The sequence below is a fragment of the Benincasa hispida genome, chromosome 11 (assembly GCF_027475165.1).
Source record: "Benincasa hispida cultivar pf3 chromosome 11, pf3_genome.v1.1, whole genome shotgun sequence".
NCBI classification, from domain to species: Eukaryota; Viridiplantae; Streptophyta; class Magnoliopsida; order Cucurbitales; family Cucurbitaceae; genus Benincasa; species Benincasa hispida.
Window position 1 is genome coordinate 80,069,218 of NC_143488.1, and position 15,209 is coordinate 80,084,426.

Consider the following 15,209-nt stretch of genomic DNA (forward strand, 5'->3'; position numbering starts at 1 on the left):
TAATTGAAAAACCCTCGGTCGCATATATCACAAACGTAACGCATTAACTATGCAATCCTTGTGTTCGACCTCGGATCACTTCGAGAAACTTGCATTGGAATTATACTTGGTTTCAGCGCAAGGAAACTTGTGACAACGCATAGCATACTACAAACATTCCATTAATAATGCATACATCTAGAAGTAGTATCGCATAAAGTGTGCATGAGCAACAACACAACATAAGATTACATTTTGTATTACAAGTTTATGGCAACATGAGCTTGTAGCACATCATCATGCATGCACATTACATTCATTAAATTCTGCGTGTCAAATCACAACCAAGGGGGGCCGAGTAATCATTAGAACAACTCTTGGAATCGAGAAAATCCTCCATCTTTTCATCAGAATCAGAATCAGGGTCATCAAAGGCCACCGCAAAACTAACCGTCTTCCTCAAACACCGCTGGAAATTCATCATCATTGGAGTCCCTGCTGAAGCAGTATAGTGAGAAAAATGATGTTGTCATGCAGTCGCAGGCGTCTTTAATCAGGAACTTGGAGATCCAAGTTGGATAACTGGCAGTCGAGCTTCGTAGCAGAACACCGGGAATGCTGCCAAGTAATTCCAAAGCCTGGGATCTCATGGAAAGGAACAATGTCCTTGAAGACATTGTGCAGGCAAGTTGACCGCCTGCAGAGGTGTGGATTGCGGTAATCATGAAAAAAAGATTGTCGTTCAATCTGTATTTCTAAAATCTATGTTTAATTGCTTCTTTTATTGCTTTATGAATTTCGTTATTTATTGTTTTCTTAAACTAGCTTTTATTGCTTTATGAAATTACTTTTCATTTAATTCAATTGCGTCAATTTCCGTGCGTTATTTCAATTTCCTTACTTTCTGCATTAATTGCATTGTTTAAATTCTAGGTGAATGATTGTTTAAAAGAAATTAAATACCGCAAAGTCCTAGCGACTTGCGTTGATGAAAAAAAATATAATAACAACAATAAAAATAACAATAACAATCAACATCCGATATGCATTGTGATGATGGGTGCATCTTGTGCTAACAAGATACACTTTACATTCATTTTTCACAAATGCATTGCATTGAGGGGAGTGTTGCACTCGTATGTATTTTTCGCCCGTCCTTAGTGAAAACATACTATGTCAAGGTAGTGTTGTGCCAGTAGAAATATTGTGCACCTATCCTCCAGAAATGCGTTAAGCCGAGGAGTGTGTTGCGCTGATACATGCGTTGTTCCCCGTCCTTTGCAAATATGCATTTGCGTTGATGGAGGAATTACGTTAATCTTAAACTTGCGCACATCCAAATAAAACACAAAAGACAAATTCTTTTTGCAAACAGAGTAGTCCAATCATTTAGGCCTCCAAGGAAATGATGATTTAGCAGATGAAAGGACGTACTTCTCTGCTAATTCATAAATGTGAGAAGCGCGGCAGCAGGCTTTTTGAGTACCTCGAAGCCTGCCACCACAGAATTTGCGTTGGGCCCATCAAGGCCTAACCTATAAATTCCGTCCTCCTCTATCTTAGGTCATCTATTTGAATCTTTTGCAAACGGAAACCCTAAGAGCAGCTTTGCATAACCAGACCTTCAAGTTTTTTTTTGTCCTAAACCCTAAGAACTTTCCCAACTCGTTCACTCAGTACAACTATGGCCAATCAATCTTTCCATTCATCCTCTTTACCCTCATCACTCTCACCAGCCCAAATCACTACAAGAAAGGCGATATTCCTCTCAACAAGTCGTCGCCTCGCCGCCCAGCCAAAACCCATCACACGAATCGCCGGAAAACCTCGGCAAAAGCCTTTAGTAGCCAGACCACTCCAAATCAGAAAGGGGCAGAGCACGGAGAGTGCCCTACTCCTAACACTGTTATCTGAAAGCGACAAGAAGAGAAGAGACGATAGAGAAGTGTCCGGGAGTATTCTGAGTAATATGGAGAAGGAGGGAGGGCTACCTGAAGTGGGAGTCGTTAATCAACCCTTACCTTCAGAAGAAGAGATGGAAGAAGTTTCACGGAGAAGCGCCCTGGCCGTTTCAGATCCTAAGGAAACTGTTCAAACAGAATCCTATGAGGGACCCATCAGGGTGGCTTTGGAGGAGGTGGAAGCGAAGAAGCTGCCTGAAATGGCTGAGGAGAAAAAGAAGAAGAAGAATGGGGAGGAGAGAGCAGAAGGAGATGAAGAATCCCAACCAAGGAAGAAGAAGAAAGAAAGAAAATCGAGTGAGAAGAGGGAACGCAAGCGATAAGGGAAGCGCCTGAAGAAGAAGGAAGAGAGGGTGTCAACGCAACAAAGAGAATCAGCATAACCTGAAGAGGAATCAATGCAAATAAGAACGGTTGCGACTCACGATGGAGAAGATCCATACATCACCCCTCTTATGCGTCGTCGCAAGGGTCAACAATCGACCCACCAATTTTGCAAAGTGCAGTAGAAGAGAAGGAAAGGAGAAGAAGAGAGAAAGAAGAAAAACAAGAGAAGATGTTGCGAGCACAACAAATCATTGCAGAAAGCAATTTAAAAATAAAATTACACATGTAGAAGTGTGTCACAACAATGCAATCTCGGCAGAAGAAGAGAGAATAAGGTCGAGGAAGAACAACGCATATTGTTGGCCTCAGAGCAATTTAAAAGAGAAATGAGAGAAGAAGAAGAAGAAGAAAAGAAGAAGAAGGAAGAGAAGAAGAAAAGGCGCAGAGAAAATTTTCAGCGCATTCGAGAGAAGAAAAGTAAGAAATTGCAGAGTGGGAGAAGGAAGAACAACGTAAGGAACGGGAAAAGAGACAAAAACGAAGATCCCGCCTTGCGTTGACAAAAGAGAAGGGCAAAGCAAAAGCGGAAAGTAGTGAGCCTACGTTGGCCAAGGGACACCCATCAAAGAAGAAAGAAAATGACGACATGATGATGGAAATGGGGTTCTTTCCGGTGCCAATGCCACTACCGGACTTAATTACAAGTGTTGTGCTAGAGCATGGATGGGAAACATTCTTCCAGTGCCCATCCATCATAATCCCAACGGTAGTGCGAGTTTTCTATAATGGACGACTTCATGGCACCAAAGATGCGGTGATCATGAAAGGGGAGGTAGTGCCTTTCAACACAAAGGACATCAATGAGTTATATCAGATGAAGGACATCCCAGAGGCACCGGGTAATAAAATCATTGATGATCCCACAGAAGAACAAATGGAAGATACACTGAAGATATTAATGCAATCGGGCACGCAATGGTCGGTACCTATGAAAGGCATTAGAACCCTTGCGTCTAATAAACTGCTTCCGGAGGCGCGGCTTTGGGTGTATTTGGTGAAATGACGACTCATCCCGACTTCTCATGACAAAACAGTTTCAAGGGATAGAGTCATGGCCACATATTACATAGCACACGACATTCCAATAGATGTGGGCCAATTGATCGCAAGGCAGATTCGAGGTTTTGTGGGGCGTATAAGAGGTCGGTATTTCTTCCCTTGGACAGTTTCAAGCTTATGCCTTTCATTGGGTGTAGGTATTGAGGAAGAACCAATGCCAGAAGACCATGGCCTCATCAACGTCAAGATTTTGAGAATGCTTCTCAAAGATTCCCCTCATTGCCCTGAGCTTCCACTGAAAAGGCCCATTATCGACTTAAATGCACCGCAACAGCCAAAGCCCAAGAAACAGCGCAAGGTTGAAAAAGGCAAGGAAAAAGTCCAAGAGCCATCACCACAAGATCAAGAACCCTTGGACCCTTTGATCATTCGCCCTCCAAGCCTTCCTACAGAACCCCTTTCCCCACTCCCTGAACATTTTACTAATCTCCTTATTGCCCTCAATTCACCCAACGCATATTCAGCAGCACTATCCTTCTCTTCATCTTTACCGCAATTTTCTCATCCACCACCGCATGTTAATGACCAACATGATTTGGGTAAAGGCACTTCTGCCTAACACCAAAACATTGATGGTGAAACATCACAGGCGCAACCCACCATTGCCATTCTAGCTGCTGACCTTGCTAATATACGTTCTCTTCTCTCTCATCAACATGACTTTTTCTGCCAGCAAATAATGGAGTTACACGAGTGACAAGTAGAGTTGCAACGCAGTGTTGCGATGACAAGGCAAGTGCTGATCAACATTTAATGCAATATCTACACGATCCACCTGAACCAAAGACAAGTGGCAGAGCGCAACCATGAGTACTTCAACTTTTTGACAGCCTATCTACATGGTCCCATGGTGCCTCTGCATTTATAACAACATCTGTACTTTGAAGAAGCTCCTCGTGTTCCTCCACAAAATCCTCCTCTTGAGCCTCCTAAACCTCCTCCTCAATAATTTTACAAATTTTTTTGTTGCGGTCATTCTTTCATTTTTAATTCATTTATTATTTCTATGTATAGAAGCTATTCCTTGATTCTTTATACATGCTCAAAATTTTGTATTGCGATAATTGTAATTCTTTGTATACTTGGTTAATTTTTAATACAACTGAGTAACTATTCTTTCCATATGCGTTAGCCTCTTATTTATCATCCTTGTCAATTATTGCGATGTTCTTTACCTTATATTTTGCGTTATTCATTGCGCTGCCATGATGAGTAATATGCATACTCTTAGCAACATGTCCCACACTTTGTATTTTCTGACTAACACTTAGATAATTCGTAGCAATAGCACTGCTTTACCTTTTATCCTTCAAGACTCCACTAAAACCTTCTTTTCAAAATTTTAACTAGGTGTTTTGTCTATTCTATCCAAAACAATGCAATGAGGACCTCACACATCTCTAAATTTTGGGGGTGGGGAAGGTCTGAGCAGATGCAATCAAGTGGATGCGTTTATCAGTAGAAAATGCATTCATTGTCAAATAAAAAAAAATTCATATAAACTCCAATGTCAGCACAAGGGAAAACCCAAACCTGATAAAAGTTAAGTCATGAAAAGAACATGCTCGTAGTTGGATGTTCGCATGACACCCGTGGGAGCAAGCCAAAACGAAGGTGCGTTTCTAAGAACGACGCAATATGAAAAGAGAAAAAAAAATGAGAGAGAAAAAAATAAGAATATAAAAGACAACTCCTCTTACCAGCAAAAGTTAAACTTAGCTGAAAATCAAGAGTTGAAGTTAAGATTGGCACACAATCGTAGTTGGATGTTCGCATGACACCCGTGGGAGCAAGCCAAAATGAAGGGTGTAACCATGATCAACAGTCTCTAATAAATGATGCAAACTAGACCACCGCATAAAGTCGTACCAAGTTGTTTTTGCATGAAGAGGTAAACATTCTTTTCAAAACAAGAAAGGAATTTTTTAGTAGAGATTTGTTGTATAAAAGAATAAAGTAGAGCATGTTATGAATTATTAAAGGATAGAAGGAAATTGCATTGTTAAGTAATGTTGCCTAGGTGGAGCATTCGGAGCAACCAGTCGACGCAAAATTTAGGATAAGAATTAAACTATATTGCTTTAGTCGAAGATATGCTTGAGGACAAGCATATATCTAAATTTGGGGGTGTGATAGCTTATAGAAATACACGTTATTTATACTATTTTATTTAGATATTGCGGCTAAAAGAAAGAAAAGTTGCATCGATAGTATATAAATTGACTAAGAAATGCGAAAATTATGAAATTCGTCAATACACCTACTAACACCATTGCGATGGTAGAATAGAATGTTTCAATTTCTGTTTTGCAGGAAATCAGTCACCGCATGCGTTCATGGCTCAAAAGCAAAATGAACAACGCATCTATGTCGCATTGCGCCCATCAATCGAGAACGAAGAGATGATCAACGCAATGACGGTGCATGTGACAATCGATCAAAAGCTCTAGCGATCAACGCAATTTCAATCGCATGCGATAATAAAAAAACAACACCGCATGCGACGATCGATCGAAGATATAAAGAGCAACGCATTCGCGGAAGAGTCTGATAAGTGTACAACTTTCAATTGTGCATTTCTGACAGTTTAATTGCATAAAAGAAGGAATTTTCCATTTCGTCATTTCAGAAACTACCATAACTATATAGTGGGGACCACAAATTTAAAAAGCCAAGGCTTCGCCTATAAGTAGCTTTTTCAAATTCGCTTATACATATACAGATACAGATACTGGTACATACATGAATACATAGAGACGTACATATATTGATTCTGGGAGAGAGGCTAGTCTGAAGTGACTGTCCAGAGTAGATCCGTATAAATGGTCTTCTCAAGATTGCCATTCAGAAAAGCAGCCTTGACGTCATTTTCCAAATCTCATAGCCATAATATGAGATAATGGACAAGAGTATCCAGATAGACTTTAACATGACAACAAATGAGAAAGTCTCCTCATAGTCGACTTCCTCAACTTGGGTATAACCTTTTGCTACAAGTCTAGCCTTGAAGGTTTTCACATTCCCATCACCACCCTGTATTCTCTTGTAGATCCATTTATAACCTATAGGTTTAACCCCATCAGGTTGATCTACAAGATCCCAAACCGAATTAAAGTACATAGACTCAATTGCAAGATCCATAGCTCTGATCCAATCTTTGTGAACATCCTTTATTTTCTTCTTATAAAACAATAGATCCTCAACATCGTTGTCAGCTACGATAGCTAGGGTTTCTATTAAACCCATATAACAACTAGGCAAGTTCGCAACCCTTTAACTACGTCGATGCTCTTCCAATGCTTGAGATTGATGTGACCTACTAGATAGACCAACTTCAACAACTCTTGCTGAGGTGTTGGGCTCTTCAACAACTCTTGTTGAAGGTTTAATAGTTTTACTGGAAAACTCATTCAACACGATCTTATTGTGGGGCTTATGCTCCCTTATGTGGTTCTCTTCTAAAAAGGTAGCGTTTGTCGACACAAACACCTTATTATCCTTAGGATCATAGAGGGAACCACCTCTTATTCCTTTAGGGTAACCTACAAATAGGTACAATTTTGAACGAGGTTCCAATTTCTTAGGATTTGCCTCAAGCACATATGCTGGGCAACCCTAGAACCTGAAATGGCATAAACTACCTTTACGACCATTCCATAATTCCAAAGATATTCTAATAACATTCTCAGAAGGAACACAGTTCAAAACATATGTTGTAGTCTGTACTGCATAACCCCAAAATAAGTCAGGTAAGGAAGCATAACTCATCATAGACTAAACCATGTCCAACAAGGTTCAATTTCTCCTTTCTGCCGAGGTGTACAGTGTTGGAGTTGATGCCCTAAATCTCGTAGGGTCCTATAGTTTGTAAACATTATTGAACAAACTCATTATGTATTTAATAAAATATATGATATTTTATTCATTGTCTATAAAATATATGATATTTTAGTTGCATTAACCACAAATCGATAAACTAACATCCAAGGTTATCTTTATAACTTAAACATGTATGTAGAGACATACGGGTGGATCGTGTTTAAGTGATAACTTAAATGGTCTGTAGTAGATGGATAAAGGTGGGTACCTTATCCTAGTAACACTACGAATATGGCCCGCTTTGTAGGTATTACAATTATTGTAAAGTACCACAAATGATCTGATCCTGATCATTCATATATAGACATGCGAGCGGGGATATTCTATATAAAGAAGTTTGTATAAGATCGAACCACGAAATGTTTAGTCTTATTATATAACGCCGTTCATAATAGAGGCTTACATTTCACCAAGATAACTATAGGTAACATGACCTGAATCTTGAGTAAGTTGTGAACTCTTGCCTAAGAGAGAGGTTAGATTTTGAAGAAACCTTCTCTCTAGTTGCCATGATAAATTCTATTAGAATACTCTTGTCCATAGCCACATTTTATGATTATGAAATATGGCAAATGGATGTCAAGACAGTTTTTCTGAATGGCTATCTTGAAGAGAGTATCTATATGTCTCAACCAAAAGGGTTTATGCAATAGGGTCAAGAGCAAAAGGTTTGTAAGCTTAATCGATCCATTTATGGATTAAAACAAGCTTCTAGATCCTAGAATATGAGATTTGACGTTGCGATCAAATCTTATGGCTTTGAACAAAATATTGACGAACCCTGTGTCTATAAGAAAATCGTCAACAAAACTGTCGCTTTTCTGGTGTTGTATGTTGATGATATTATATTCATTGAGAATGAAGTAGAATATCTAGCTAACGTTAAGAGATGGTTGGCTTTACAATTCCAAATGAAAGATTTGGGAGAAGCACAATATGTTCTTGGAATCCATATAGTTCGGAATCGCAAGAACAGAACATTGACATTATCTCAAGCATCTTATATAGACAAGATGTTGTCTAGGTATAAAATGCAAAATTTCAAGAAAGGATCTTTACCTTTCAGGCATGGAATTCACTTGTCTAAGGAACAGAGTCCTAAGACACCTCAAGAAGGTGAGAAAATGAATCAAATTCCATATGTATCAGCAGGTGGGAGTTTGATGTATGCAATGTTGTGTACTCGTCCGATATATGCTATGTTGTAGGAATTGTCAGCAGATTTCAGTCTAATCCTGGTCATGATCATTGAACTGCTATTAAAAACATTCTCAAGTATCTTTGAAGAATGAGAGATTATATGCTCGTGTATGGTTCTAAGGATCTGATCCTTACTGGATACACTGATTTTGACTTTCAGACCAATATTGATTCGAGGAAATCAACTTCGGGATCAATATTCATTCTTAACGGAGGAGCAGTTGTGTGGAGAAGAATCAAGCAGAGTTGTATTATAGACTCCACAATGGAAGCTGAGTATGTAGCTGCAAGCGAAGCAACAAAAGAATCAGTATGGCTCAGAAAGTTCTTGACAGATCTGGATGTAGTTCCTATGTACCTGCCTGTCACTCTCTATTGTGACAATAGTAGAGCAGTTGTAAATTCAAAAGAACCACGAAGCCATAAAATGGGAAAGCATATCGAACGGAAGTACCATCTCATCAAGGAGATTGTACACAGAGAATACGTCATTGTCACTCAAATTGCTTCCCAAGACAACTTAGCCGATCCATTTACGAAGGCCCTCTCGGCTAAAGTGTTCAAGAGTCACCTAGTAGGACTAGGTCTATGAGTTTTGTATCATTAGAGCAAGTGGGAGAATTGATGGGTATTGTGATGCCATAGTTTATTGTATTTGTACTTTTTATCCTCTCCATGTAAACTCAACATTGTATATATTTGTATATATTGATCCACTGGAGTTTTAGTCCAAGTGGGAGTATTGTTGGATTTTATGTCCTAAAAACTCGCAGTTTGTAAAATAATAAATATTTTCTATTATCAATATACTTGTTATTGATCTCATAAATTGTATGAAAGTCTAATTCCAATAATTAAGACCCATGACTGTTGTATGAGTACTTGAACTTTATGTGGAAACATAAGAGTGGATCAAGTTCAAGTAAATAGTCAAAATGATCTATGGTACATGAATGAGGTTGGGTACCTTATTCTGGTAAACCATTGGTTGCGGCCTACTCTGTAGTTATTAGAAAAGAGTTGTAAAGAGTTACATACGATGTGATCCTAATTCGTACATGTTATGACATGAGGAGTGGCGGTGTCCTATGCAATGAGTTTGCATAAGATCAGGACCAAGAAATAAGTCTCTTACTTTATAACGTTGTTTACTATTTAAGACTGACTATTTCACCTAGATGACCTAAGTAACTTGATCTTAATCCTGAGCTAACTATGAACTCATGTTTATTCGGGATTGCCTTTAGATTTGCATAGTTGAGGGTTGGTTCAACAACGTCGGCTCAATAAGACTCCCATTTCAGGGGTAAGACTAGATAGATAGCTGGGGACATAGGGTGCAAGACGGAGTTCACGCCTACTCGATTTAGGGATAGGAGAAAGGTTGTTCTCTTAAGTACTGAATCCAGGTCTTGAACAAGGGGCTTCACCCTCTCACTAGGCTGAGAGAGTTTAGTTTAGTGATTAGATCACAAACTAGTTGTTCATTAGAGGATCAGTAGGGACTTGAGGAATAAGACATAATCTCGGGGGTAAAATAGTATAGAGCCGTTATTACAAACAACCTATGAAGGGTCAACTTGCTGATTATGGTTAAATCATGTAGACATAATATATCTACAGTGAGGGGAGTACAACTATAAGCTTTAATGGAGTGACCCATTAGTTAACGAATGAGGATTAATTTGGTCTAATGAGTTTAGCCAATTAATCTCGGATCATTGGAGCCCATGATCTGTAGGTCCGCGAGGTCCCCCTACTAGCTCGTAACGGACTAGCTCTAATATAGCGTGATAAGTTAATTTGAATCGTTCAAATTAGAATTAAGGGAATTAGTAATTATATGAGATATAATTACATTTTTAATTTGAGAATTAAAAGGAATAGGAGAATTTATATATTTAAATATGATTTAAATATATAAAGATGGATATGTGTTAAAATTAATTTAATATTTGATATTAAATTAATTAAGTTTTATTTAATAATTAATTTATGAAATTAATTAAATTTTCATTTTTAAAATCAAAATAAATTTTATAAAATCAAATTTTGATTTTTAGATAAAATTGAAAAATTAGAAAACAAAACACACAAAATGGAAAAGGAAGTTTTTCCATTATCCATCACCTAAGTAGCTCACTCAAATGGCATTATCTTGGCCTTGTATTCTCCAAGCATGAGCTGCAACTCATGCAACTTTTTTCTTTGTATGCTGGTCTGCAATATAATGAAGAGATTGGAGTGAAGATCAGACATGCAATCTATAGAGATTTTGAGAGAAAATTTGGTTTGAAGAAAGAGTTCTTCAATTAGTTTTTTGCAGTGAGCATTTCTCCTTCTACCCTTGATTCAAGCTTGTTTTGAGTCTCACAGCTCAATCTAGAGCACCAAGAGAATAGTGGAGTAGATCTTGAGGTGGTCTACAATAAGATTTGGAGAAGATAGCAGCTGGTGAAGGAGCTTTGAAGAAGTTCTACAAGAGGTATGTCTTGAAACTCACTTGTTTCTACAAAAGCATGCTTTATATTTTGCCAACATTAGTGAATTTGAGTATTTAGATGATCCTTGTGCTTCCGTTGTTGTTGATACAATCCAACAAAACTTGTTTGAGATAGTGTGCTAATTATGAAAAACCCGGGCCAATTACACTAGTGTGCCACGAGATTAGGGCTTGGTCATGCTCTGTATAAGTTCTCGGGCCACATTTACCCCAAGATCGTGTAACTCAATGGTCATCCACCCAATCTCAAGACACATTCAAACGATCTCAGTCTCACTTCATCGAATATCGGTCGAGATTCAAACAGATTTCAATCGAAATAGGATGAAGTATTCAGGAAATCATCAATAACAGACAATATACACAAAAAGAGACTATATATTGAAAGAAAGATAATATCCAACCTAGATTTCTCATATATTTCATATAGACTCTAAAACCCTAGTCAAACTCTAGTTTAAGATGAAATAATAGACTAAACGAAGGAAATATTGAATATCTCTACAATAAGGAAGCTTCAGGATGCAATAACCATGGAGAGGAAAATTTCAAAGCAAAATCAGGGATAACTCGGACGAGGTGAGAAGTTGAAATGATTTCAGTGTATATGGAAGGTTTTTAAAGTAAGGGTATTTTCATTCTTTCAAACAACTGGATAATTTGAATTCATAACGTTTCAAATCCAATCTGAGGCTCGATCTCATCCGAGAAGGCTCGAGAAAAACCATTCTAATGAGTATTCAGAAAGCATGCTATTTTTGGGATTATTTTGAACAATTTTTTAAAAATGAATGATGTTCATGTTCATTATTTATGAAATTATTTTATTTTTTACCAATGAAAATTAATCCAAGAAATAGATTAAAAAGAAAAAATAGTTACTTATAAACATTAATTTACACAAGTATTTTGTAATCAAAATCGGTCGGGTTACCAAATTATAACTCCGGCCCACCAAAAACCGCCCAATCCAAAACTCTAGCTATCTCAGAAGCCCTAGCTCCCCTTCCCTCACAATCTTCTCATATAAGTTCCTCTCTCCGTCAATCATCTCAGATTCTTGTCCAACGCCTCATATTTCCTGTTGCATCTCTTCCTCTTTTATCCCCTTTACCTGAACATGGCGGAGCGCGGCGGATTTGGACGAGGCTTCGGCGGCAGAGGCCGTGGCGGAGGTGACCGCGGACGTGGAGGTCGCCGCCGTGCCGGTCGACGCGACGAAGAAGAGAAATGGGTTCCAGTCACTAAGCTAGGCCGTCTCGTGAAAGAGGGAAAGATCCAGTCCTTGGAGCAGATCTATCTCCATTCTCTCCCCATTAAGGAGCATCAGATCGTTGATACCCTTATTGGCCCTAGCCTCAAGGACGAGGTTATGAAGATTATGCCAGTCCAGAAGCAGACCCGTGCCGGACAAAGGACCCGTTTCAAGGCGTTCGTCGTCGTCGGCGATGGTAATGGCCATGTGGGTTTGGGAGTTAAGTGTAGCAAAGAAGTTGCTACAGCGATTCGTGGTTCGATTATTTTGGCTAAGTTGTCTGTGATCCCTGTGAGAAGAGGGTATTGGGGTAACAAGATTGGTAAGCCACATACAGTGCCGTGTAAAGTTACTGGAAAATGTGGATCCGTTACCGTCCGGATGGTTCCGGCGCCGCGAGGAGCTGGTATTGTGGCGGCTAGAGTGCCCAAAAAGGTCTTGCAGTTTGCTGGGATTGAGGACGTGTTTACATCTTCTAGGGGATCAACTAAAACTCTTGGAAACTTCGTTAAGGTTTGACCTAACTTGAATGGTTACTCTATTCCATTTAGTTAAGATTTTGGCTTTGTTCTACGGGTAATATATTGATTTTGATTTTTGGTGTGCTTTACCATTATGAATAGTAACAATTAGTTGTTCAATTGCTGTATCTGTCCTAGCCCGTTCGTTTGGAAAGCTTGATCAGGATGGAAATGAGCCTTAGGAAATGTAGTTTAAAGTATTGGATTTGTTTTCAGTTCAGATAATCAAATTTAATCCTGTTACATCCTTGAGTATTTTTCACCAACTTCAAAGCATGCTAATTAGAGGAGTTGGCTAAGTTTTGATGTAGCGTGTGCTGTTTTCTACCTTCAAAGTTGTCCACCAGTACTGAAATGTTTCTATTGACTTGCATTATTATGTTATGTTGCATTCATTGTTACATTGTCTAAGAACTTACATTTTTTTGTCCTTCATGAAGATGAACTGTGAAATTCACTCTCTGCTATATATATATATATACACACACACATACATATATATATACACACACATACATACATATTATAGTGGCATGATTTTGTGTGATATTATCATAAATTTAAGTACTAGTTTAACAAGGACTAAGTGAATTTTTGAAAGTTGAGAGATCAAAACAAAATTTAGAAGAAGAAAATAGTTAGGGGCTATATTATTTTTGGCTGAATTGCAAATTTGGTCCTTATGTTTTGGAGACAGTTAGAATTTAGTCCGTATGTTTTTAAAAGTTTGTGAATTTAGTCCTTTTGGTTTGATAGAACCTTATAAGTAATCCTTATGGTTTGATGAAATATTTCTAAATAGTCCTAATCCATATTTTATCAAATCATATGGACTAAATTCTACTTTTTTTTTTCCAGCCTCAAGGACCGAATTTGTAATTTAACCTTAATTTTAAGAAGTTTAGGGGGACTATTTTATCCTTAAGAATTTGATGATAAATTTCATTTTAGATGGGATGTTTGACTTGAATTTCAGGATCGGTCGTTTTGGACTTTTTATACAGTAATCTTGTTTGGCTGTATGTAGTTGCTGTTCATTTATCTACTATCACACAATGTTGTATCATTGTTGGTTGCTCATGACAGTGAAATCCTATTTCCATTTAGAAAGTGCTCCTTGGTTTTTGGTCTCAATTCATATTGATTTGTAGCTATTTTCTTGTTGGTAATAGGATCTGTATTGCTTATGAGTCGTATTTTGTGGGTCTTATTTCTTCCCCTTTTTTGCCATTTCAGGCAACATTTGACTGCCTACTGAAAACGTACGGCTTCTTAACACCTGAATTTTGGAGGGAGACACGCTTCACTAAATCCCCATTCCAAGAGCACACAGATTTATTGGCCAAACCCACTGTCAAGGCATTGTTGTTGGAAGATCCTGACAGGGTTACTGCTTGAACTTAGTTTATACATCTTTCTTTTCTTCTTTCAATTATGGGGATATGTTAACCTTTCTTATATGAGAAAGGTTCCATATTATTTTCTTCCCGTGTTGAGCTATGTTACTTCGAAGGGTACTTTTGCCTTTTGCCTTTTGCCTTTTCACAAATTTTGAATTTTGACTGTAATTTAGTCACCACCTTTTGATGCTGTTTAGAATTTTTTTACTATTTTGTTTTTTCTTATGGTCCCCTCATAAATTTCTTTTTGTTGCGCATATGCTTTTGTGGGTTTTTGGTTGCAGTTAAGATTACATAAATGATGTAGTTAAATTAGGAAGGGAGATTATCAAGTTTTATCCCAATTGTGCAATTTTTACTGTTGAAATATATCTTTCATTGACAATAGTTTTTGAACAAATGAGTCGTTTTCTCATGTTTTAGTCTGTGCAATGGTGATTTGAACTTTATTATTAGTGGTGAGTTTAGGAAGATTTGTCTGATACATTTGTGCTTGAATGTTGTGCCCTAGTTCGCCTTTTGGGATTTGATTTCAATTGAATTTTTATACGCTTTCTTTCTTTCTGATGTGGTTTCATCTCCCTGAGCTTGTGGTGAAGCAGGAATACTTGATATTTGTGCCGCTTTGATGTTTGATCGAACTTTTTTGAACATTTTTTCTGTCAAAGTTTATCGATTTGTAATGAAAATTGGTATAATCAAAATGGGATTGATTGATAGATCAGTCGTAATGAACCTTGATTGCAAACATAATTGAATCGTTTCTAATCATGTTTACTTAAACTTATAAATGTGACAAATTTATAATTTTTAAAATGGTAATAGTAACAATATTTACATTTTGCTTGTCAATCAATTTGCATTTTTTTTATTACAAGGGTCTTGGTCTCAATTTAGTTTTTCTGATTTTTTTTTAATAAAATATTTTGTTAGACATAATTATAATTTCAACGATTTATTAGGCATAAAATTGAAACTTTAAAATCTAAAAGATGTGTTTTAAAGATATAGACTAGATAGTTATAAATTTAAAAATCCAGGGACTTATTAAATAATTTTTTATGT

The 15,209-nt window shown here is 37.6% G+C and overlaps 1 protein-coding gene across 1 annotated transcript; it reads left to right on the top strand.

The window, feature by feature from the left end:
- The first annotated feature begins 11,914 nt into the window (after positions 1-11,914).
- LOC120092183 (small ribosomal subunit protein uS5x-like) lies at positions 11,915-14,364 on the top strand. The gene is made up of 2 exons (XM_039050416.2): positions 11,915-12,736; positions 13,981-14,364. Exons 1-2 carry the CDS (start codon positions 12,089-12,091, stop codon positions 14,140-14,142), a joined length of 810 nt encoding a protein of 269 aa, XP_038906344.1. The 5' UTR covers positions 11,915-12,088; the 3' UTR covers positions 14,143-14,364.
- The last annotated feature ends 845 nt before the right edge of the window (positions 14,365-15,209 follow it).